Below are 25,712 nucleotides of genomic sequence, written 5' to 3' on the forward strand. Positions count from 1 at the left end.
GGTGTTTCGTGTGCATAGAACCTGAGTGGTTCTTTTCCATGGGGAAGAGAACCTAAAAGGGCACTGATACTGTGCTAGCTAAATGCTAGCACACTTGGCTTCCTTTTTGGGAGAATGGAGTAAGGGGGATTTAGCAGATAGTGGAGTTTGGAGATGAAGAAAGTGAAGTCATAGGCACAGGTTTGCAGACAGAGAGGATCACTAATACTGCAGGTACGGATTTGACAGCTTTATTTGCGTTTGTATTTGGAATGGCTGGGCAACCTTTAATATTCCTCATCAGCCTGTCCTAGCAAACTTAAGGCGTTGGAGAGTAGAAACTGCGTTTCGTGTAGTCAGGTGCTTGTGTGTGTGTGTGTGTACACATGGGTAAGAGATAGAGGAGGGAGAAATTGAGATATGCAGACTCCTTAACATCCCTATTACTTGTTCATATATAATGTAAACTATATATTTCTATGTGAGTGTATACGCATATTTGTACCTACATTCAGATATAAATGTGGACATGGGGATAGGAGCGACTGTAAGAAGAGATTGACTGAGGGAGTTGGAGAGGAAGGGTTCTGAGCCACAGGCACTCAGCATTCTGTCCACCACTCAAGGATGATACACAGCTCATCTTCCGTGTAGAAGGAGGGCTCCGGTGGCTGGGTGCGAGGCAGGCAGAAGTACTGAGTTTCCTATCAGGGGGCAAAGCAGAGTTGGGGAAGAAGTTTGCCCAACAGTTCAATTTCTTCACCTATAGTTAGGTCATTAGTAAAATACAGAGGAGCGAGGATGATGCCTGTTTGATCTGTGTGGTCTTTCCCAGTTCAGTGATTGCGGGACTGAATAAATCACTGAGTGGATGGCAGATTTCCTAATGTTGCAAGTGCGTAGGGAATAGTTGTGACTCACTTGATAAAGTAACTTCTCTAAGAATGATGTGTTGTTTAACTGTTCGGTCCATTGAGGATGTTCTAGTCCAACCCAGGCTGATGCCTCAGTTCTTAGATGGAAGGTGTGTGTTGTTGGAACACTACTTTCCGAAAACTTGACACTTCTCTGAGGCCAAGCTTTTGTTGGCTTTTAGTTACTGTTTGCCAGCATAGGAGAGACAGACAAATAGTTGGGCCTCTGAAAGATGTGATGCGTATTGTATGTCACAAATCATTTCTTCTGGAGTTTTAATTCTGTATCTAAATTTCTCAGTGTTTTTATTCTTCTGAACCAGCAAGTTTTTCTGCAAAGGGAATTAAGTGCAGTGTGATAAATTTTAGGAGTCTAATTGTAAGCATTCACAGTTTCTACTAAGGAGGTGACATTCATGTAAGAATTGAGCTGAGTGACTTGGAAATCTTGAAATACATGTCATTTGGAGTTAATAAAACCACATAGGGAACGTTACCTTGTCTGTTTTCTGGAGTATAATAAAGTAGTGGAGTTTGTTGATTTTTCTGCCAGTGGATATATTTCCCAGTTTTTCTTTGTTTCTTTTCAGCATGATTGAACTCTGGTAAATATATTTTAGGGGAAGCATCATCTTTGTGGTTACATAGAGGGAGAAGAAATTTCCTTACTCTACAAACTTTCCCCCTTTCTGTGAATATTTGTTACCCTCACTTGAAAAAAATAGATTTCTTTGATAGGCATGTAATATTCTTATCTGTATTCAACGTCAGACTTTATCCGTGTGTGGAAGTCTCGACCCTGAGGAAGGAACGCACGCGCAGTCTTCGTCACAAGCGAGAGGACGAGGATGATAAGGAGGACGGATCCATGTGCGTGGGACTGGTGCTGGTGTGAGGCAGTGGCTGGCTGCTTGGCGTGTACGCTTTGTTTATTTTTCACAATCGTTTTGAGGTAATTAGCCCCCTTTGTGTGCATGAGGAAATTTAAGCTGAGCTGCTGGCTAAGGTCTGTTGAATAAGGTCTTTCTTCTAGGCTCGTGGACCTTCCACTGTTTGCTTCCTCAATAAATATTTACTAAATGCTTGGCTGTGTGCAGCCAGTGCCCAGTGTCAGCCAGATGCCGACAGAGAGAGAAGGCCTCTGCTTATCTGGAGGCTGAGGGATTGTTTGTGCCCTTGGTCCTCAGCCTTGGTGTGAGACACGTGGTCCTCAGACATTGGTCTCCCTGCGTGAGAAACCTTGTGGTTTTATTCTTCTAAAGGTTGATAATTTATTTTTGAGGGAATGTATTCATACAGTTTAAATTGTAAAATATAAGAGGTTATGTAGCATAACATCTTGTCACTGAAATATCTACTGCCCGGCTTCTCTATGTGGTGTCAGCCAATGGTAATGGTTTCTTATGTAACTTTCCAAAGATGCTTTAGGTGCATAGAAATGTATTGGGTGTGTTTGTGTGTCCCTCTCTGTGTGTATACATGTACATATGAAAGATCTTTCCAAAAGGTATGGAAAATATGTGTTAAGAAAATGCTATGGGTGGATTTTGCACAAGATAAACTTTTCTTTTAATTCCATTTATTCATAGACTTTTTGAAGCTCATACACATTCGTTTTTCTCCTTTTCTATTAAATACAAGAAGCATTATCTGTGCTTTTTTTTAAGATTTATTTATTTGAGAGGCAGAGTTAGAGGGAGAGACAGAGAGAGAGAGAGATCGATCCTCTGTGTGCTGAAATGTCTAGGGGCTGGGTCAGGCCAAAGCCAGTATCCAGGAACTTCTTTAGCTCTCCCAAGTAGGTAGCAGGGGTGTAAGCACCTGGCCTACCTTCTACTGCTTCCCCAGGTGCTGTAGGGGCCCAAGTAACTGGGCCATCTTCGAATGCATTCCCAGGCCATAGCAGAGAGCTGGATTGGAAGTGGAGCGGCTGGTTCTCAGCGCCCACATGGGATGCCAGCACTTCAGATGGCGGCTTTACCTGCTAGGCCACAGCCCTGGCCCCCTTCATCTGTGCTTTTTAACTTAGGGACTTCGTTAGGTTATTGAAGGACAGTCTTCTGAGAGTGTCTTCTTAATAATCTCTTAGTTTGCTATCATTTATTTAACACCTTCCTTCTAATGAACACTTAAGAGTTTCAGTTCACTGCAGTTATCTTGTACATGTAACCTGTTTAGATTCTGTTGCAAATAAAAAACTAGGGGTTTTATGATTCTTTGTTATTCATTTACTATCTATATTAGAGTATAAGATCTAAGCACAGGGATATTTTAATTTTTAAAAATTCTCATCAAAATTACAAAAATTAGTTGCGAGTTACATTCTACACCATTTGTCTTAAGAAACGGCATTCACAGATCCTGTTGTCTCCTCTTGCCATTTGTCTGGAGTCCCCAAGGCAACTAATTTTAATTTTTTCATTTTATGTTACTAAATACTGCATTTTATAATATTTCTACTTGTTGTTTTTTTCTGTTTTTCAAATTCCTACCTCTAATATGTACTTATAATTGATCTATTTTCCCAAGATTATTCTGTCATAAATTTGACTTTTTCTGTATTTTGTGTTTACATCATTTTGTTTGGGTAAATGCTGTTTACATGTGGATTGTACTACCTGTTAAATTTCCTTTCCTGAACAACTTCTTGCTTATCTTGAGTAGTTTCATTTGTGTGTTCATTATTTAAAAAATATTAACTGGCATACAAAAACTGTTTGAGGATTCATATGGATATTTTAGTACATATATGCATTACATATCTAGCTCATCAGAATTTAAAGGTTTTTATAGTCTAAACACTGAAAAAAAAATATATTTATTTATTTATTTCAGTGCAGTATACACTACAGTCATGTTACCTGTAGTTAGCTACTGCACAGTAGAACCCGAGAACCTCTTACTCTGGTACTCCGGTATGACTTAGTGCCGCTCATCCACCTTTCCATCCTCCCTCTGTCCTCGCAGGTGCTCCCCAATGGTGACTACCATCATGTTCTTCCAAGAGATCAACATTTTTAGATCCCACCTGTGAGTGAGATCCTCTGGTTTCTGTGTTTCTGTGCTTCAGTTACTCACTTAACAAAATAACTTCTGGCCTATCCAGGTTGTTGCAGGTGACACAGTTTCACCCCTTTTTATTGCTGAAGAGTGTTTGCCCTCTTTCTTTATCCATCTATCAGTTAATGGATGTAGGTTTGCATTTTGTGTCTGTTGTGAGCAGTGAAGTGTTCATGGGGGTGTTCTCTCTGGAACAGTCTGATTCCGTTTGCCTTGGATGTATGCGCAGCTGCCAGATGGCTGGGCGATGTGGCAGTTCTGTTTTTAGTTTAACTTACGCTCTGAACAACAGTGTACAGGGCTCCTTGTTTTCCCACATTCTGACCGGCACTTGTTATCTTGTGTCTTTTGATGGTTGCCACTCTAACTGAAGTGAGACAATCTCATTGAGTTTTTGGTGATGTTGAGCATTTCTTCGTGTACCTATTGACCATGTATACGTTTTCCTTTGGGAAATCTCTGGGTCTGCTGTACGTGGTAAAGTCAGATTATCTGCATGTTTTTCCTCTTGATTCGAGTTCCTTCTGCAATCTGCTCATGCAGCTCTTTTCAGATGTATCATTGCAGGTAGTTTCGTTTATTTTCTTTGCGGTGAAGAATCCCTAGTTTGGTGAAATTCCATTTTTCTATTTTTTTTTTGCTTTTGTTTCCTGTGCTTTTGGGGTCTAAGCTAAAAACTCCTGAAGTGTTTCCTATATGTTTTCTTGAAGACGTTTCAAAGTTTCAGGTCTTATTTTTTGATCTTCTGTCATGAGTTAATTTTTGTACATAGTGAGAGATCAGGGTCTATTTTTACTCCTCTATATGAGTTCAACCCAATCTCCCTAGCATTTATTCAAAAGACTGTTCTTTTTCCAATGCATGTTCTTAGAACCTTTGTCAAAGATCACTGGGTTGTAGATGTGTGGGATACTTCCAGGGTCTCTACTGTGTTTCATTGGTACATGTGTTTGTTGTTATGCCATCACTATGCTGTTTTAATTGCTATAGTTGTAGAATATTTTGAAGTCAGGTGATACAGTGTCTGTTGGTTCATTCTTTTCATTAAAGATTTTTTTCATTATTGGAAGTCTTCTGTGATTCCAGTCAGAACGTAGTAGTATTTTTTCTAGCTCTGTGGAAAATGTCATTGGTACTTTAGTTTGAATTGTTTTGGATTTGTTAATCACTTTGGGTAGTATGCACTTTTTAACAATATTGTTTCTTAATGTGCGAACATGGAATGTCCTTCTGTTACTTTTTGTATTCTTTAATTCTTCATCAGTGTTTTATAGTTTTAATTGTAGAAGTCTTTGACTTAAATTTACTCCTAGGTATTTTCTTTTTTCTGTAGCTAATGTACTTAAATTGCTTTCTTGCTTGATTTTTCAGATTGTTCACTGTTGGTATATAACAGTGGTACTAACTTTTGCTCATTTAGTTTGTATCCTGCACATTTTACTCAGTTCTTTAGTTAGTAGTAGTAGTAGTATAGTAGTAGTGTTTTTGGTGGAGTTGTTGGCATTTTCCATATATAACATTGTGTTATTTGCAAACAGTGACAATTTGACTTGTTCTTTTCCAGTTTGGATGCCCTTTACTTCTTTCTCTTGCCTAATTTCTCTGGCTAGGACTTCCAGTACTGCGTTGAATAAAAGTTGTGAAAGTGGGCATCCTTGTCTTGTTCCAGATGTTAGGAAGCCTTCAGCATTTCCCCATTTGGTATGATGTTAACTATTGGCTTATGAAATATGTCCTTGAGTATACTAAAATACATTTTTCATTTCTAATTTGTTCAGAGTTTTCATCATGAAGAAATGTTTAATTTTATGAAAGACCCTTTGTGTATCTGTTGGTATAATCATTTGATTTTGTTGTTTTTACTGATGTGGTATGTCATATTTACTGATTTGCATATTTTGATTGATCCTTGCATTCCTGGGATAAATCCTACTTGATCATTTGGAATACTAATTTTAATGTGCTGTTGGATTCAGTTTTTTAGTAGTTCGTTGAGGTTTTTTACATTTATGTTCATCAAGGGTATTGTCCTATAGCCTCCCTCCCCTCTTCTCTTGACTTCTTTTGTTGTGTCCTTGTCTGGTTTCAGTGTCCAGTAAATGCTGGCCTTATAAGTCCCCAACTCTTCTATGTTTTGGAATAATTTAAGAAGGATTGATGTTAATTCTTTTACATTTGGTGGGATTCACAGTGAACCTGTCTGGTCCAGGGGCTAATCCTTGATGGTTAGCTTTCAGTTACTGATTGATGGTCACTGCTTGTTACTGGATTGCTTAGGTGTCTGTTTCTTCATGATTCAGTCACAGTAAGGTATGTATGGCCAGGAATTTGTCCATTTCTTCTAGGTTATCAAATTTGTTACTGTATCATAATCTCTAGCAGTTTTTTATATCACTGGGTTGTCTGTTACAATATCTTCCTTTTCATCTGTGATTTTATTTTATTTGAATCTTTTTAGTATAGCTAAGGGCTTGCCAATTTTATCTTTTTAATTAACTAGTTCTTTATTTCTTGTACTTAAAAATGTCTAGATTATTTCTGCTTAGTTCCTTATACTAATTTGTGGTTTGGTTTGTTCTTGTTTTTTTGTTCCTTGAGGAATAAGTTGTTGATTTGAGATCTTTCTGCCATTGTGATTGAGGCCTTGATTGCTATGAAGTTCACTTTTAGACCTGCTTTTCCTCTATCCCTTGGATTTTAGAATATCGTGTTTTCATCTTCATTCATTACAAGAATTTTAAAACTTTTCTTCTTAATTTCTTCCTTAATCCATTGGTTGTTCAGAAGTAGTTTAATTTTCATGTATTTATGTATTTTCTGAAATTTCTGTTTTTACTGTTTTCTGGTTTTATTATGTTGTGGTCAGGAAATATAATATGGTTTCTATTTTTCAAAAATTTTTTTGGTCTTTATGAAAAAATAAGGGACCCGTGTTGTGGTGCAGTGGATTAGGCTGCCGCTTGCGACACCTGCATCCCGTATCAGAGTGCTAGTGCGAGTCCTGCCAGAGCCTGTCTATCCCACTGGGGCCGAGGCCTTCGCCTGATACCAGGGAAGGTCTGGAGGCGGTGTCTGTGAGCACTGGCCTGTGGGTGGAGGCCTGTGGACCTCTGGAGGTACTGGACCTCATGGCGGCAGACTGGACTCTGAGCCCCACTGCCCCTCAGCTTCCAGGGCAGGAGCTTCCTTGGTCCCTGTCAGCTCCTAAGTTCTGGCAGAATGACTCTGGTTTCTGCCTCTTCCTGCCATGTCTCTTGTCTTCTCTTCTTTGCCCTTAAAATGCAACCAGTCATTGGATTAGGCCCCCCCTAAATCTTAACTCATGGATGCATAACTTGATACTATCTGCAAATGTCCTCTTGGCAAATAAGGGATTCCTAGGTACCTGGGATTAGAACTTGGAACAGACTTTTTTTTTTTTTTTTTTAGTAGATTTTTATGTATTTATTTGAAAAGCAAAATTAGAGAGCGAGAAAGATCTTCCATCCACTGGTTCACTCCCTCTTTCCCCTACCCCCTAAATGGTCGCACTTAATAGCTTCACCCGCATCTCCCTTTTGGGTAGCAAGGTCCCAAGATCTTGGGCCATCTTCCGCTGCTCTTCTCAAGCTGTTTGCAGGGAACTGGATTGGGAGCAGAGCAGCTAGGACATGATGCAGTGTGCATACAGGATGCTGGGGTTGCAGGCCATGTGGCTTTACCTGCTATGCCACAATTCTGGATCCACTGCATCAGATTTGAAGGGGCAGAGTTTAACCTACAGTTTTCTTCCTGGCCACTCAAAATTCCTTTCCTCTACAGTGCAAAGTATGTGTACCAAGACCAAATGTCTCTGGAAATCTCATCGTACTATATTGCATCAGCTCTATGTCCAAAATCTCATCTAAATATCATTGCACAGAAGTCACAACTATGAGCAGCTAAATTATCTAAACCAGGTGTGAGTGACGCACGGGATTGATTGGCCCTGGGGTAAAATTTGTCTCCATTAGATCTGCAAAATTAGAAATCAAAGCATCTGCTTCTGTATATAATTGTGTTACAAGCATTGCATTCCCATCTCAAAGGGAAAGTAAAAGAAATAAAGGAATTACCAGTCTCAAGCAAGTTTAGAACCTAGCAGGGTAAAGCCCTTTGTCTTCAAGACTGACAGTAATCCCCAGTGGCTGATGCTCTACTTCTGGCCCAGTGGCTCTATTTTTTTGAGCCCATGACTTGCAGCCACAGCACTTAGTGGCCCCAGCTTGGTCTGTGTCTGGGCCTGTGTTCCGGGTCAGTTGTGCTCTGTGCTCATGCCTCTGGCTTTGTCACCTTTTGCACTTGTAGCTCTGTTGTAACTTTGCCTGTGGCTCAGCCAGCCTCTGTTTCTGGGCTCATCACCTTGGCCTGTGTACCTCCAGCTCTATACTCAGACTCATCCTTTGATCCAGAAGATGGTGCGTATCAAGGGTTTTTAATGGGAAATGCGTGTTATGAAAATACTATGCTCAGATTACAGGAAGAATTTTTTTCTAAAACATAAACTTATCTCTTAATTGCACTTTCCATGAGCTGAGTACCTTGTTGCGTCATCAGCCTGTTCCCTTCCTGTAGAATCGAGGAAGTCAGACAGCCTATCTTCATCTCATCTCATCCTGTCCCCTTCCACCAAGGCTTACTGTAACATTCTCAAAAACCTGGTGGATCTCTATAAAAGGAAAGAGGAATTTTTGAGACTAAATGAGTGGATTTTTCACAGATCTTCCCTAGATAACCCTGTATCTATTCCTGTCTTCTGCTGAGGTGGCTGTTGGAATCCATAAGCCAATCATATACCCAATCTCAGCAAATTTCTGTGGTCATACCCTGGATCTTCTTCCATATCACAGTTTTGCAGTAGTGGATTGTCTAATTCTAGTATGCAATATAGTTAGACTAATAACCTCCCATAGCAGTAAATGCTGGGTGCTGTTTGCCTCTTGTGTTCTTCCTAAGTTTATCTCATTCTTTTTGTTTTTTACTACCAGCAGTAAGGGGAAAGTAGGCCGTATCCTCAACACTTTGCTTAGACGTCTCCTCGGCTAAATGTAGAAGTCCATGGCTTAGGGGCTGCTTTCCATCCAGCAGCAGGGCCCAGGTCAGCCCAGTTTCTCGTGGTTTTGTAGCAGAGATCCTCCCCTAGCCAGTCTGTTACCTGCTCCTTACTTGCTTCTGGGACCTCACTAGAAGCACCTGCAATGCTGCCGTCGCTAGTGATAGTGTGTTCAGAATGGCCTCTCTCCTCTCTGAGGTGTTGGAGGCTTTCTCTAGTACGGTCTGGTGTCCACTGCCTCATTGGCCCTCACCAGGATCGCCTTTAATGTCCACACTCTGCCAGTGCCTTCTTCTGGGCCACTGAGGCTTGTCCACTTTGGCGCTGCGACTTGTTTCAGCTTCACCCTTTACTTACCCCCACCGCTTTCACATCTTCCAGTTTAATTTGTTACAGCAGCACTCACTTTTTGGTACCAGAATCTGTGTTCATTTCCTAGAACTTCTAGAAGATTCCTGTAAATGTGGTGGCTTAAAACACCAGAAATTGGTTACAGATGTCAGAAAGCTGAAGTAACACACTGGTAGGGCCACACACTTTCGTTAATGCTTCCTTCCTTCTTTGAGCTTCTTGTGGTGCCTGGGAGTCTTTGGCTTGTGGACGTGTAACTCCATCCCCCAAATACCCTCCGTCCTGTATCTCTGTGTCCCACATGTCTGTCTTTTTGTTTTATAAATGCCCCATTAATTAGACTTATGGCCAGTGCAGGACAATCCATCTTACGGTGGGTAACTTATGTCTTTGAAGACCCTATTTCCAAATAAGATTAAATTCACTACTACTAGGCATTATCATTTAGACAAAAGCTTTAGGGATTAAAGTTCAACCCACTACAAGCACCAAAGATGCAATCCAGCAGAGAGCTGGATTGGAATGGGAGCAGCCAGGACTTAAACTACTGCCCATATGGGATTCCAGCACCACAGGCAGAGGTTTAGCCCACTGCACCTCATCGCCGGCCCCACTGTCTTATTTTTGATTGAGAAGATTCAGCAAAGCTAATGGCTTTGTTTCTGTCTGCTAATAAAACCCTTGCAGTGTGTTAGGATGGACATTAAAGGAATGGGACCAAAGATTAAACCTAAGCCTTTGAGACTGATAATTATCATAAAGGACAGACACATCTATTAAAGTCATCTATTTCAGTACTGGGGCAGTGGACTGTGGCAAACGTGCTTTACTTGGGCGTGTAGTGTTACTTCGTACCTTTAGAATGATTTTTACGTGGTTATTTTTCTTCAGCTTTGTATTTTGCTAAAATAATTGAAGTAGTCTCTGAGACTGGGAAATCGTTTGAAGGGTTTGTCATTTGCTGTTACTTGTTATTGAGTGTATGGAGAGACTCAACAGTGAGATGGAATAGTGAAGTAGGAATTGGATGCTTATTCATGGGAAAGACTTCCAGTGGCATTTGTCATGTTGTGCCAGGAAAACCTACTTTCATTGCAAGGATCACAGCTCCTTTAGGAAAGCACTCCGGCTTGTTGGAACTGTCAAATGGTGGGGAGGGACGCTGAGTGTTGGAGAGGTGGTTGGTTGTTTTTCTTGCGTTCTGACAGAATGTACATACGTGGTACTCCAATTGTTTTTGTGCCACATTGGCAATTACAGTTATTCCATATTCGTGTGCTGGATTCTTCACATTTCAGTAGGGGAAACTTTTATGCTGTTTCTATTGCATTGGTTGGGTGTTGTCCTACTATCTTTATTTTGATTTCTTCCTCCACACATTTCCTTTTGGAATATCTGGAGGTGTTTATGCCTGCCTTCTCCAATAGAGTTGATTAGTTGTTGTGAAAGAGATGTAATCTTGTGGCTTCAGAGAAAGTGGCAGGGAAATCTGCATCGGAAAGCCTTTCTCAATCAGGCGGCATTAGCTAATTTTGTTCTGGTCACTAATTATAGCCTGGCTCCTGGTCAAAGAATTTGCAAAGTGGGAAGCAGCTGCTTTCAAATAGGTGGGCTATAACGGTTGGTTGGTCTTTGGAGTTTGTTTTTTATCCCTCCACTTTTTTTAAAGTGTTGTAATAATTCATCCCAAGCACATCAGTCAGATGCTGGCTTTTAACAATCTGTGTGGCAGGGTATTCTGTTACTTTGCATGGATTAATTTATTAGAGATGATTAGTATGGGTTCTACTTGTCTTGGAAATAGCTAACAGTAATTGTATGTGAACTTAGAAATGTTTATCAATTTGTGTCATAATTTAAGGTTTTTAAAAAAGTCTTAGTTCATATATCTGAATTGAGTATTGCTATTGGTATATTAAAGGTAGTAATGTAATAAAAAAACCAAAATTGCCTACTTAGCATTTTCTGTAAAACACCTATTTTTGTTGATTAGGTGGTTCATGTTTATGTCTACTCATAATTTTTTAGAGATTTATATAATTTTATTTGAAAGGCAGAGTGACAGGGGAAAAACAGACGGGGGTGGTGCAGGGAAAAAGAGAGCCTGATTGATTGATTGATTTCTGTCCCTTGTTTAATGCCCCAAATGCCTGGAACAATCAGGAACAGGGCCTGCTTGAAGCCAGGAGCTGGAAAGTCAATCTGGGCCTTGAACATGGTTGATAGGACCCAAACACTTGGGCCTCATCCACTGCTTTCCCAGGTGCTTTAGCAGGAACCTGAATCAGAATGGGAACCAGGTCTTGAATTGGCATGCCTACAGGGAATGCTGACATTGCAAGCAGCAGCTTAACCTGCTGTGCCTCAATGCTGACCCTAGCGACAAATATTTTCTGATTATCATTGATATTCAGGCATATTAAGTGCATAAGACTTAGATATATCTAAACATTTTGACAAGCAGGAAGTTGGGGTTGGAGTGGTTATGAGTAGTGTTGGATTGATGGAAATGTGCATCTGATAATCTTAGGAAAACATTTTACTTTGTATCATTTTTTTTCAGGTAAAATCTTACGGTTGGCAGTAATGAGCTGGTGAATAACTATTTTAGGTTTTACTAAATGTGAACAGTCACATGTACTGTTTTTGTCAATGAGTGTGATATGTGACCTAGGATTTTGTGCATTTCATACAGAAGAGAAACCTAATGATGAAGAAATGGGAATACATTTCAGTAGTTTAGTTTTCACAGAATACTTTAAAATAAACATTGAGATGGAACTCATTTAGGCTTTGCCTTTCCTGTTTGAACAAATCTCCTTGACCCCTTGGGGGCCCCAGTTTGCTTATTTCTGAGTGAATGCGTTGGCATAGTATAGCTTTGAAATCTCTTCTTGTTAAAAAGTTGCGTACTTTTATTTAAGGTGAAGTACTTTCCTGAGTTTTCCCTTTCTACTGATGCTTTGGGGTTTGACATTTTGAAGGAAAGCTATCTTTGTGGTTGAATTTGTGTTTAACTACTTTGAAGATAGGTTGTAAAACTTTGGCTCAATATTCTTGAAATAAAAATTTCAGTTCTGTGTATGACTATTTGGTTTTTCTTGGTGTTTTTCTTTTGGTATCTGGGCAACCTGGTGTGTTACAATGTGGTTATTTGATTGCTGACAGTAAGTTTGAAGTACTTAAAGGAGGCTGATTGATGTAGTTGTAGCATGCTGCATCGAAATGGCGTTCAGAAAGTCGGAAGGCTAATCCAGCTCCCTTGATTTAACAGATAAAACTGAAACGTTTAATACATGTCGGAGGAAGGACCGTCGATCACAATTCCATTGACTGGTTCAGCAAACATCTTATGTGCCTGTATATTAGCCTCCTTTTTCAAGACTTTGCTATAAATTACTTTTGTTGCATTTGTATTTTGATGTCAAACAGCTATCTTTGAAGAAGAAAGTAAACATACTTCTCACTTCCTAGTTGTGTGTAGCCTTCAAATCCAGCCCTTTCTATCTCTTCCCTATTCAGTCCTTGCTAATTGAACTGACACTGTGTGTAAGGTACCGTTGGAGACACATATATTCAACATTACACGAAGCTTCACTTTTTCTTTTTTTTTTTAACTTTTATTTAATGAATATAAAGTTCCAATGTACAGCTTATGGATTACAATGGTTTCCCCATCCCATAATTTCCCACCTGCAACCCTCCTCTCTCCCGCTCCCTCTCCCCTTCCATTCACATCAAGATTCATTTTCAATTCTCTTTATATACAGAAGATCAATTTAGTATATATTAAGTAAAGATTTCAACAGTTTGCACCCACATAGAAACACAAAGTGAAACATACTGTTTGAGTACTAGTTATAGCATTAAATCACAATGTACAGCACATTAAGGACAGAGATCCCACATGAGGAGCAAGTGCACAGTGACTCCTGTTGTTGACCCAACAAATTGACACTCTAGTTTATGGTGCCAGGAACCACCCTAGGCTGTCGTCATGAGTTGCCAAGGTTATGGAAGCCTTCCAAGTTTGCTGACTCTGATCATATTTAGACAAGGTCATAAAAGACAGGGTAAGGATAGTAACCAATGTTCCTAAGAGTGGCGTTAACCAGGTTTGAACAATTACACAGCATTAAGTGGGGAAGAGGACCATCAGTACACACAGGTTGGGAGTAGAGCCATTGGTGGTAGAGTAGAGGTTATGATTACAAAGGAATGAGGCCCAAGTGCGCTAGACAGGGTCTAGAACAAAGGACAGAGTCATTATTAGAGGAGCTTCACTTTTTCTAATAGAACTCATTGTCAAAAGTTGAAATCTTGCTGGTATCTATGTTCTCCACACCATTCCAGGTACCATGGTGTTCAGAGGTTGGCTTCATTATCTTTCCCATTCTAGTCTACAGAGACAGGCAACAGAAAATAAATGCAAAGCATTTGATAGTAAAAGGTGCTATGTAGAAAAATAAAGTATGAGTGATAGTGATGGGTGTGCTCTATTGTATGTAAGAATGGTCAGGGGAGGTTTCATGGTGAGGTTCATTTGAACATGATCTCTAGAGGAAGTGAACATGCATTATATAGGTGTGGGGGTGGGTTAGCAGGTGAAAGTCAACATCCATAGCAAGAGCGATCTTGAGTGTTCTGATAATGAGCAAGGAAAGACCAGGCCACAGAGGGAGTTAGGAAGAGAGTGGTGTGACTTGGGGCCCTGGGAATGATGCTAGATTTTTTATGTGAAGCAATGTGAAAGCCATCTGGGAATTTTGGACAGACGTGTGATCTTGCTTTATTCAGAGATATTTGTTGACCACCCACTGGGCTGTTTTAGGTACTGTGGACACAGCAGCGATTAATTCCTGCCTGTTAAAGAGAGTTCATGTTGTGGTGTGTGATTGGGCTTAAGTTTTCAAAGGATTGTTCTGATTATTGGGACAAAGGCTGGGGTCTTGGGGACAAGGGTGTTGTATTGTGCTCCTGCTGAGAAGTTAGCATGGGGTAGGCCAGAATGTAGCAGTGTGTTCAGCTTGTGGATCATGAGATTAACACACAGATTCAAATAAACAAGTTGAGAACAGTGCCTGACACATGTTTTACTTATCATTTAAGAGTTAAAGAATTAAAAAATTAAGTCAGAACCAGTAGGATTTTCTGAAGATTATGTGTGGATCGTGAAAGATTAAAAGAAAAAAATTTAAAAATGATTTCATAATTTTTTTGGTTTTTACTCCACTAGCAGTTCGGTAGAGGAAAATGAAGAATTTGACATTGGACTTAACTTGGATTTTTTTTTTTTTTTTTTAGATATCCGTGTAATAAATAAATCTGGTGGCAGTCAGTCTTAGCAGGGTTAGAGATGTAAATTAAGGATTTATGGAGCTATATTGTTTAATGTAATAGAATTAAGATTAATTAGAGTTTGGGAAAGTTAGAGGTTCAGTGCTCAGGGAACGCCTGCGTTTGGGAGCTGGGGCCATGAATGGGAGCCTAGGGAACAGGCTGAGAAGGAATTTGGTAGAAAGAGAACGAATGAAGGATCCAGTGATGGAAAATATTTCACAAAGGAAGCAGTGGGTTGAGCAGGATGATGGAGCAACAGAGGCTGCTGAGTTGTGAGTCTTCACAGATTTTCTTGCAAAATTAGAGTAATTAAGATAGATAAAGGAAAAACCTACAAACACCACCTTCAACCAAATACTGAGTGGCAGTAGTTACATGAAATTTGGAAAACACACTGTGGGACTAAGCCACCGAGAGCAGGAGGACGTCCACATGTCACATATCATCTTTGCTGATGTCAATAGAGGGGAGAGTGAAGACCCTGGATCCCGAGGATCCAGGGGATCAGAAGTGGCCACCCCAAAAGGAACAGGTCCCCAGCAGAAGGTGGCTCTGGGAAGACAGATGGTGAGGACAGTCGTGGAATCTGGCAGAGTGCTCTGAGCCCACAGGTCTCTCGGGAAGACCCAGAAACAGTAGCCCTCTAAGAGTGCAGATGAATAATGAAGACAAGGCTGGCGCCTTGGCTCACTAGGCTAATCCTCCGCCTGCAGCGCCGGCACCCGGGTTCTAGTCCCAGTCGAGGCGCCGGATTGTGTCCCGGTTGTTCCTCTTCAGTCCAGCTGTCTGCTGCGGCCCAGGAAGGCAGTGGAGGATGGCCCAAGTCCTTGGGCCCTGCACCCACATGGGAGACCAGGAGGAAGCACTTGGCTCCTGGCTTCGGATCGGTACGGCGCACCAACCGTGGTGGCCATTTAGGGGGTGAACCAATGGAAGGAAGACCTTTCTCTGTCTGTCTCTCTCTCTCTCACTGTCTGTCAAAAAAAAAAAAATAATAATGAAGACAAGTGTTAGAGACTACCACGAGCACTAAGGGAAAGAAGCTGTTCAGGTGCTGAGGGGGAGGGGTTCGGGGAAGTCTGATGTCAACAAGCGCTGAGAAGCTGGTGACCTCAATACAGCACTGGTGTCACCGTGTGACAGTGGCCCAAGAGGAAGCCCTACACCCCAGGAGCCAGGCCACCCCTCTTTCAGATAAAGGAGCACATTTTAAAAAGCTTTTTATTAACTCTTATTTGTGCTTGTATTGAATCCCACTCAACTATTTTGTATCCCCAGCCCCACCACCCTTTCAAAATATTTATTGATTTGAGAGGAAGAGTTACAGAGGAGAGAGAATCTTCCATCCACCAGTTCGCTCCCCACATGGTGGCCCAGCCAGGAATCTGGAACTCCATCTGGTTCTCCCATGTGGGTGGCAGTGTCCAAGCACTTGGGCCATCTCCCACTGCTTTCCCAGGCACATTAGCCTGCAGCTGGATTGAGTACAGAACACTTGGAACTCAAACCGCCACTCTGATAAGGGATGCTGACATCTCAGGTGGTGGATTAACCCACTGTGCCCCAATGCTGGTTCTTCCCTCTCTTTTTTGTTGTCATTTTATTGTTTTTTTTTTTTGTCTTGTATGTTGTTAATATTGTACTGAAAACTGGACCGTGCACTTGAAAATTGGAAAGATGCTGTAGAATGCTAGCATCATCCAAGGAGAGTTCATCCTCTCCCTTCCTAGGCAGGTACGATGTATCCCGTGATTCCCACTTTGACCTGTATTAGAAGCACTGGAGGAGGAATCAGACGTGTGGAGCCAGGCTTGCTGCAGTGACAGGGTCACCTGTCTGTTGGTCCAGGCCAGGAGTTGTCCGTGGTCCCAAGGCAGAGCACCACCGGCTTTTGTAATCTCACCTTTTGGTGTCGTTCTCCTTTATGTTGCTCTTCCTTCATTCTCTCTTACTGGCTCAGTGCTGTCTCAAAACTTCTAAAAACTTTTTTTTTAAACTTTTATTTAATGAATATAAATTTCCAAAGTACAGCTTATGGGTTACAATGGCTTCCCCCCTCCCATAACTTCCCTCCTACCCGCAACCCTCCCCCCTCCCGCTCCTTTTCCCCTTCCATTCACATAAAGATTCATTTTCAATTCTCTTTATATACAGAAGATCAGTTTAGTACATATTAGGTAAAGATTTCAACAGAAAAACTTTTTTTTAATAAAGTCTGCTTTCTGAGGGCCAGCATGACAGGGATTAAGCCACTGCCCGTACAGCCGGCAGTCCTATATGAGCACCTGTTCAAGTCCCGACTGCTCTGTTTCTGACCTGCTGCCTGCTGATGCACCTCTGAAAGCAGCTGAGGATGACCAGAGTGCTCGCGCCTCTGCTGCTGATGCTGGAGACCCAGATGGAATTCCAGGCTCCTGGTTTCTGCCTGGCCCAGCCCTAGCTCTTGGGGCCGTTTGGGGAGTGAAACAGCAGAGGCAAGATTTTTCTACCTTTGTCTCTGTGACTCTCTCTGTCTCTGTGACTGTGCCTTTCAAATGAATTCAATCTTTTCTTAAAAAAAAAAAAAAAAAGTACCCGGGGGCCAGTGCTGTGCATTAAAAGGTAAAGCCACTGCCTGTGGTGCCAGCATCCCTATATGGGTACCAATTTGAGTCCCAGCTGTTCCACTTCCCAACCAGCTCCTTGCTAATGCCCTTGGGAAAGCAATGGAAGATGGCCCAAGCATTTGGACTCCTGCATCCACAAAGGAGACCCGGATGAAGTTCCTGCTCCTGGCTTCAGACCAGTGCCCTTGCAGCTATTTGGGGAGTGGATCAGTGGATGCAAAATCTCTCTCTGTCTCTCTCCTCTCTCTGTAACTCTGCCTTTTAGATTACAAAAAGATTTATTTATTTAAGAACTCTTTCTCTGTTTTCTTTGCATTATTGGTGTGTCTTACTAGACCTCTAAGGCATTCGTGGAGTAAAAGTTGATGGTTTTATTATTTTGAAAAAAAAAAAAAAACAGTAACAAATCGTGGATTTACTTTCTGTTTTCTTTCAGGATAAACATAAGCAAGAGTTGGAAGACATGAGGAAGGCTGGTCATGAAGCTCTCAGTATTATTGTGGATGAATATAAGGTACAGGGTTGGGAGTCTGTTGCTTACTCTTTTTAAACATGGGGTGACTTCAGTAACAATTTTACACACACAGGCATGTGTGTGTGAACATACATTAATAGTAAATGCATAGTCTAATCTTACTTTGGTATAAAAATTCCTTTTGTTTGACCAAGAAATGTTCATTGAAAATATACTTGGGAATTTAGGAAGGTGATGCTAAATACTATTTTGGACTTGAGAAATAGAATATTTGAGTATACAATATTGACAGGTGAAGTTGAAATAGGAAATGAAACTTTTAAATTTTTATTTATTATTAATTTTTTTATTATTAATTTTTAATGTCTGCTGTTATTCCACTCCTATTCTTTAGGGAAAAAGAATTAAAGCATTATTAAGTCTGAAACAGTATTAGTCCTTTTAAGGAAAATTTATCTTTTAAAATTGTTTTGAGATGGGCAGGGGAGAGAGATGGGTAGCCTGAGAAGGCAGAAAGATACCAGTTCACTCTGCCAAAGGATGGCCACAGCCAGGGCTGGACCAGGTGGAAGTCTGGAGCCTGGAACTCAGTGGAGTGCTCTCACGTGGCTGCAGAGACTCCAGTATGTGAACTATTATTGTCTCCTGCCTTCCATGGCGTGCATCAGCAAGAATCGGGAACCCAAAGGAGAGCCAAAGACACAAACTCAGGCATACGGGATGCAGTCACCCCAAGTGACATCTTAATTGCTTTGCACAGATGGACCCTGTACTCCCTTCCCCCACACTTTCCCTAACCAGATTATACAGACATGGGTATGGTGAACATCATTGTCAGTGATAAGTACTAAAAACTGACTGAGTGTTTACACTTAAGAACTGGTCTTATAACTCTTTGCAGATACTTAGTTATTTAAAGCAAAGTGAGAGTTCAGTGTTAAATGCCCACCCCCTCTAAATTGCATGTTAGATTATTCTATTCAGAGTAATATGTTCTTGTGGAAATCAACCTCAGACATTCTCTGCAGGAGTATTTGCTATCAGCGGTTTGATGTCCATCCTTTTCTTCATATTTACCTACACATGGTGGTGCCGTGCCGTCCGGCTTTGCGTTGCTCTTTTAAAATGTTGCTTTCCTCACCTCACCGCTCTTTTCACTCTTGCTGTGTTGACTTGGTGCGATGGGCAGATATGTTCTTGTCAGTACCTGTAAACTTGTCCTGTTTCTGTCACGGGCCTGCAGTAAGTATACTGTAATTTAATACATGCAGAGGTGGGCCTCTTAATCTTTGATGGTTAATGATTAGCATAAATATAAAAACAAATCTGCCTGCTCTAGGTGGAGTCTGGAAATTTCTTAAACCATATCACAAGGCTTGTCCAAGGTAATGTCCTTTTGGTTAGTTGACAATTTAACGTCAGAAAAACTTACCATCAGAAGTTACTTGCAGAAAGCTGAAACAGAAGTAGATCAGAATTTATGTGAAAGAGCTTTTTGTGTGTAAACCTAGAGTATTAAAATAATCTGCTAGGGATTTCTTTGGACCTTCAAGATCATTTTTGTGACCATACTCACTACATGGAGTAACTCCTGTCCATTGCTAGGAAGGTAATTTTAAAAAATACCTTGTTCTTATGGCTGCAACTCTTGACTTTTTATAATACTGTGGACTTTCTATTAATATAAACTAGCTATATATTTACTAAGTTGGGGAGACTGTGTTAATATGGCTTTAATAGAGTATCTGTTTTGAGCTATCTTCTATTTTCCCTTAGGCTAAGACTGGGAAGAAATAAAATATTTTGGATATAGACTTAGTCTCCTTCTTGAAGTGATGTCATCTTGAATGAATATATTTTTTACTTATTTTTATTTATTGTTAACTGTTTTCAAAGTGTTGCCATTGCATGTGTTACTCTGTAAATACCTCAGTGTTTGGTACTTTACATCTCTGATTTATTGTGACTCCACAATACTTTGCTGCAGATGTTTGTTTATGTTACGTACACACTGGCACATGATGAAGTTTTAAGTTTTTTGGTTTTTTTTTTTTTACATTATTATTAATTACCATTTTAATATAGATTGGTTCCAAGGGTGGGGCCCGGGCCTGAGCAGGGCCTCACAGCGAGTTGGACAAAATGACCATTTTTTCCTCCATAAATAAGACAAACCCAGGAAACTGCAAATCCCAACTAAAAATTAAGAAGCAAAAGTTTCTTTTTTTTGGTTCTTTTAATTACTTAAAGAGCACAAAATTAAAAAAAAATACAAATCCATTAAAAATGCTTTTCACCTGTGGGGAAAAAGGTACAAACTGTTTTTTGTTTTTTCCCCATAGCCTAATCTCAAGCTCTGAGAACGACTCCCGCCCCAGAAAAGAAATAAAGAAAACTTTTAAATGTTATTTGTTGATGTCATTTTGACAAAACCTGGTTGAGAGTTACATATTTCATATATTTTCTTATTAGCATTTAACACTGAGTTTAAAAAAACAAGAATTAAAAGTTTCAGGAATTATGTGTTATGTACAAAGGATTAGGATTATAATCCCATGGCCTAGAAAATTAAATTTCTCATAGCTTACAGTCAATTTATATTCAAGACATACAAATAATTTCTTTTAAGCCAGTAAACTTTTATGTGAATACATTATATATAGCTTTTCATGTTGATTTATTGATGAGTACCACATTATGGCTAATGACATTACGATATTCTGAGGAAAAATATCAGAGAAGTTGCTTACCAACTAAGTGCGCTTTTAAAAACGTGTTAGAAGTCATCTGGCGCAATAATTTGGGGAAAATGAAACACTTCAGATAAGAAAATTAGGCACTGTTTTCCTGCTAGATTCGATTAGATGTCTTTCTGATTTGAGTGTTGATGGTTTGTGGCATGTTATGGCACAGGAAAAGAAACAACAGTTTTTTTTTTTTTTTTAAAGATTTGTTTATTTATATATTTGAAAGAGTTATACAGAGAGAGGAGAGACAGGGGGGTGGGGATTTCCATCTGCTGGTCCACTACGTAATTGTTCACAATGGCCGGAGCTGGGCGGATCCGGAGCCAGGAGCCAAGAACCTCCTCTGGGTCTCCCATGCGGGTGCAGGGGCCCAAGTAGTTGGGCTATCTTCTGCTTTCCCAAGCCATAGCAGAGAGCTGGATCGGAACTGCAGTGGCCAGGACTCAAACTAGCACCCATTTGGGATGCTGGCACTACAGGTGGTGGTTTTACCTGCCACGCCACAGTACCAGCCCCAACACTTTTTTCTTTAATTTGACGTTGATATGTGAGAAGATCTTTTGATATTTAACATGCTTTATTTTTTAAGACAGCAGGTTACTTTTTATTAATGTTTTTTAAAGCTGTATTTTGTTAAAGCATATGAACATTTCTTTTTTAAGATTTTCTACTTTTATTTATTTGAAAGGCAGAGTCAGGGAGAGAGAGAAAGAGAGAGAGAGAGAAAGAGAGAGAGAGAGAAAGAGAGAGAGAGAGAGAGAGAGAAAGGGAAAGACAGAGACAAAGAGGGGGAGAGGTCTCTACTGGTTCACTTCTCAAATGTCCACAATGGCTAGAGCTGGGCGAGACTGAAGCCAGGAGCTTCTTCTGAGTCTCCCATGGGGGTGTAGGGAACTAAGTACTAGGACCATCTTCCACTGCTGTCCCAGGAACATTAAAAGCGAGCTAGACTGGAACTGGAACAGCCAAGACTTGAACTGGCACCCATATGGGATGCCAGCATCACAGAGGGCAGTGACTTGATCCACCATGCCACAACATCAGCTCCAGCATATGAACATTTTGATGAATGAGTCATTAATAATTTTCCCCTAAACCAAAATACCTCTGGTTAATATTGCTAATATGTGAAGATTGTATTTGCATTTATTCATTCCTTAATTCAACAGATATTAATTATCCTCTGTATGCCATGAACTGTTGTAGACTCAGTAGTGAACAGAATATTCAAATCTTCATTTTAGTGGAATTAAGATAGTCTCCAGCTTTGATGGTTTGACTTAGGATTTTTCAACTTTACGATCTGCTCAAAAGCATTATGGATTTATTAGAAACTATGCTTTGATTTTTGGGTTTTCTTATTTCCCTGGGCTAGTGATGCACAATCCACTCTTGTCATGCTGTTCATTGAGGTACAATTCTGAGTTAGCCATATGGTTAGCCATATGGTCGGAAGAGGGAATAATAGGTCTCATGTACTGTTGGGCTAAGCTACAGAAGGGTTAATATATTAAATATGGTTTTGACTTAAAAATATTTTCACCTCATAGTAGGTTTAGCAGCATCATTGTATGCATTGTGCACCTAAACCCCGTGCACATGCGCACAGCGTATTCAGGAAGAAGGGGACCTAAAGCCACAGCCGTCCTTGGATAACCTCTCCCACCTCTGCAGGTATTTGCTCAAATATGAAATGCAAGGAAGAAATCTGTCATCTCTCCACTTGTCCTGGCTTCTGGGGATCTTAAATCCCTGTGGTTATCCTGGACTGGGTATGATCAGTCACCTTCATTCTAAGTTGAGAGGCGGTTAGGAGATTAAGAAATGCTATTGGTAGGAATGTAAACTGGAACAACCATCATGGAAGACAGTATGGGGAGTCCTCGGAAATCTGATAATGGATCCACCGTATCACCCAGCCATTCCACTCCTGGACGTTTACCCAAAGGAAATGAAGACCGCCTATGAAAGAATTACTTGTACACCTGTGTTTATAGCAGCTCAGTTCACAGTAACTAAGATATGGAATCAACCCAGATGTCCATCAACAGATAAGTAGGTAAAAAATAATGTGGCGTATATGTATGATGGAATACGATTCAATCATAAAGAAAGTGAAATCCTGTATTTTGCAAGAAAATGGATATAATTGGCCACTATTATGCTTAGTGAAATAAGCCAGACCCATAAAAGACAAATACCACATGTTTTCTTTGACTTGTGGTAGATAATATATAGAGCATAAATATACACATGCAACACATGCACATAAACATATATATGAGGGAAGTAGTCATCTTGGGACTTGGTTATTGTTTATGCCTGTTGAACACTGGTCTTTCTACTATTAATTTGTTGATCTCTATTTAGTGGAACATTAAGCCTATGTTTATAAAGTAAATTTTAAAAATGGCAAAAGTTAGATAAAGAAAGGGGGAGGGTGTTGAGGATGTGTCACTGTATTAGAATTTTATCTATGAACTACTTGTAATGTGTTCTATTAATAAAATTTTTAAAAGCACATAATAAAATATTGTGTATGTTTAAAAAATACTTCATTAGAAAATAAATTAAAAAGATAGCAAATAAAGTACAACAAAAAATAAGAAGTCTCTTAAAAAATAATGCTGAAGGAAATTATTTTTGCCTTAGTTTTGCTTTTAGAAATGTAGTAGAACACAGACCTTCCCTTCCCTTTCTTTGAGTGCAGCTCCATATCCCTGGCTATTATAAATAGATGTAGTCCCTAGAAGTGAGGTGAATACAGACGACCAGAAACCATGGGGCCCAAGTAACCACATGGTGGTGGCTTCACTTTGTGCCTTATTTGTATTGAGTTGAGTAACTCAGAAATACCAGTGGGTACAGATGAAACGAGCCTGCCCAAACACCTGCTCTCCTTCCAGGTGACTGGGAAAGCCTCCATCTAGCAAGACAGGAGACTGCTTAGTTAACAGTTATTCTACTCCTGTTAAACTCTTCAGCTGTAGCCTGGTGGCGAATGTTTGGTGCAGCATTTGATGTGCTCCTTGGAATGTGTTCATCTCATACCTAAGTCCCTTGGCTGTAGGTGATGCCTTGCTTAACTGGGTCTCTGCCACCCGTATCTTTGACCTGACCCAGCCCTGGCTGTTGCAGGTATTTGGGGAGTGAAGCAGTAGACAGAACATTTCTCTCTCTACCTTTTGAATAAAAATAAAGAAGAAAAACTCTAAGCTTATCCTTACCTCTCTGCCAACAAATGCTTGTTAGAGGGAGCACAGAAGTCAGCCTTCATTTTCCCGGGAGCGGGAGGCAGGGTTTTGACTCGGGCTTGATAGTCGTCGTCCTGCTCAGAATCAGGGTAAGCCATGGAACGTAACTGCGCTGCAGCACTTGCCTGGTGTTGCTGAGCTGGCCCTTCTTTTCCCTATGGGGAAGGTATCAGGGGCTGCCTAATGGGATCCCGAATACCCATTGCTCAGAAGTGATTCAGCCACTCCATTACAGGGGAATATAATGTGGCATGCTTGTATCGTCCCAGCCCAGTGCTGTTCTCAGTGGAGGCCTGGTAACAAACTGAACTTGCAGCCATGTCTAGCAAGAACAAGGAGGTCCTACTCTGGCTGCCCGTGGAGGCAAAATTGAGTACCTGGACTCCTGCTCCTGCTAGTCCCCATTTTCCTTTTGTCTGATCACAGGAGGTCAATATCACTACTTCTACCAAGGACATCTCATCTTGAGTGGGGGAGGTGTGGAGCAGATGCTGGCACTGAGCCGCTCCCAAGGATGGAATTCCCTGATAGGGATATCAAAGGTTTGGCCAGGGCTTGACATTATCCCTAGTGGAAGCAATCATCATAAAATAGTTTTAACAAGCAACCTAAAAATACTTCAGCTGGAAAAGTAAAATACATTTAAGTCTCAGTACAATAATAGATTAAATAAAAAATAATCAGATGAAATCCTAGAAAATTATATAGCCAGACAATGACTTGAGGGTGAGCTCAGTAGTAGACTGAAGGAACAGGAGAAAGAATCAGTAAATTTGAAAACGGAAACTAGAAATCATCCAATTTGAACAGTATAGAGAGTTCAGATAGAAAATACAAAACAGCAGGAACTTAAGAACCTGTGGATTGGGAACAGAAGTTCTAGAGTTTATATCAAAGACCCAGAAGGAAGAGAAAGTGAGCAAAGCTTACAACAATTTGAAGTAATACTGGGTAAAAATTTCCCACATTAAACAAAAGACATAAAATGACTCATTCAAGAATCTGATTAAATGCCAAATAAGATAAACCACAAACAAACAAACAAACAAAAAACAGGCAAGACCCACGATGCTGGGTACACTGTGGCAGTAAATTTTGTCACCTTGGGTGAGCCATGATGTCCAGATATTTGACCAACCATTTTTCAGGATATCTTTGTGAGGGTGTTTTTTGGGATAAGATGAACAGTTATATCTGCGGATGCTCACAGTAAAGCATATTACCCCCCTGACATGGCTTGGCAGCATCTGAGGGTCTCAAGCCTCAAGAGAACCTGTGACCTTCTGTGTGCAGCAAGGAATCCTGACAGCAGATTCCTCTGGGCTTCAATGTGCAGTATTAGCTCTTCCCTCGGTCTCCAGCCCACTGTCCTTCCCTGAAGATTTTGAAATTGCCAATCTCTTTAATTGTGTGAGCCAACTTCTTAAAATCTATCTTGAATACACACATCATAACCAAACTTCCCAAAACTAAAGACAAATTCAGCGTCTCGAGAGCAGCCAGAGGAAAATGACATTTTATCGACAAGAGAAAAGCAGAATGATGGTAGATTTTTCATCAGGAACCATGGAGGCAAGAGGAAATGGAAAAGTGCTGAAAGAAGAGAAGCGTCCGCCCAGAATTCTATATCCAACGAAAATATACTTCTGCACTGAGGAGGGGGTGCCCGGTACGTTCTCAGATTAAGAAGCACTGAAAGAATTTATTGTAGTATGTCTGATCCAAAAGAATGGCTTACCAGTTATCTAAACAGAAAGGAAATGATAATTATAGGAAAGAATCTTGGAACACAAGGAAAGAACAAAACGAAGAGCAAAAACATGGGTGCATGTGATAAACTTTGCTTCTTTTGAGTTTCAGACGTGACATTTGTGGATGCAGAAATATAATGCTGTCCGATGTCCTCAGTATATAA

At 40.5% G+C, this 25,712-nt stretch overlaps 1 protein-coding gene across 6 annotated transcripts in view; it reads left to right on the forward strand.

The window, feature by feature from the left end:
* CCDC91 (coiled-coil domain containing 91) overlaps window positions 1-25,712 on the forward strand; it is a 325,533-nt gene that overhangs the window by 145,890 nt on the left and 153,931 nt on the right. For all 6 annotated transcript variants that reach the window (XM_062195016.1, XM_062195014.1, XM_062195013.1 and 3 more), the window contains one exon: window positions 17,758-17,835. In XM_062195016.1, the coding sequence (XP_062051000.1) occupies window positions 17,758-17,835 (78 nt within the window). The remainder of the gene's footprint in view (window positions 1-17,757; window positions 17,836-25,712) is intronic.

The sequence above is a fragment of the Lepus europaeus genome, chromosome 6 (assembly GCF_033115175.1).
Source record: "Lepus europaeus isolate LE1 chromosome 6, mLepTim1.pri, whole genome shotgun sequence".
Classification (NCBI taxonomy): domain Eukaryota; kingdom Metazoa; phylum Chordata; class Mammalia; order Lagomorpha; family Leporidae; genus Lepus; species Lepus europaeus.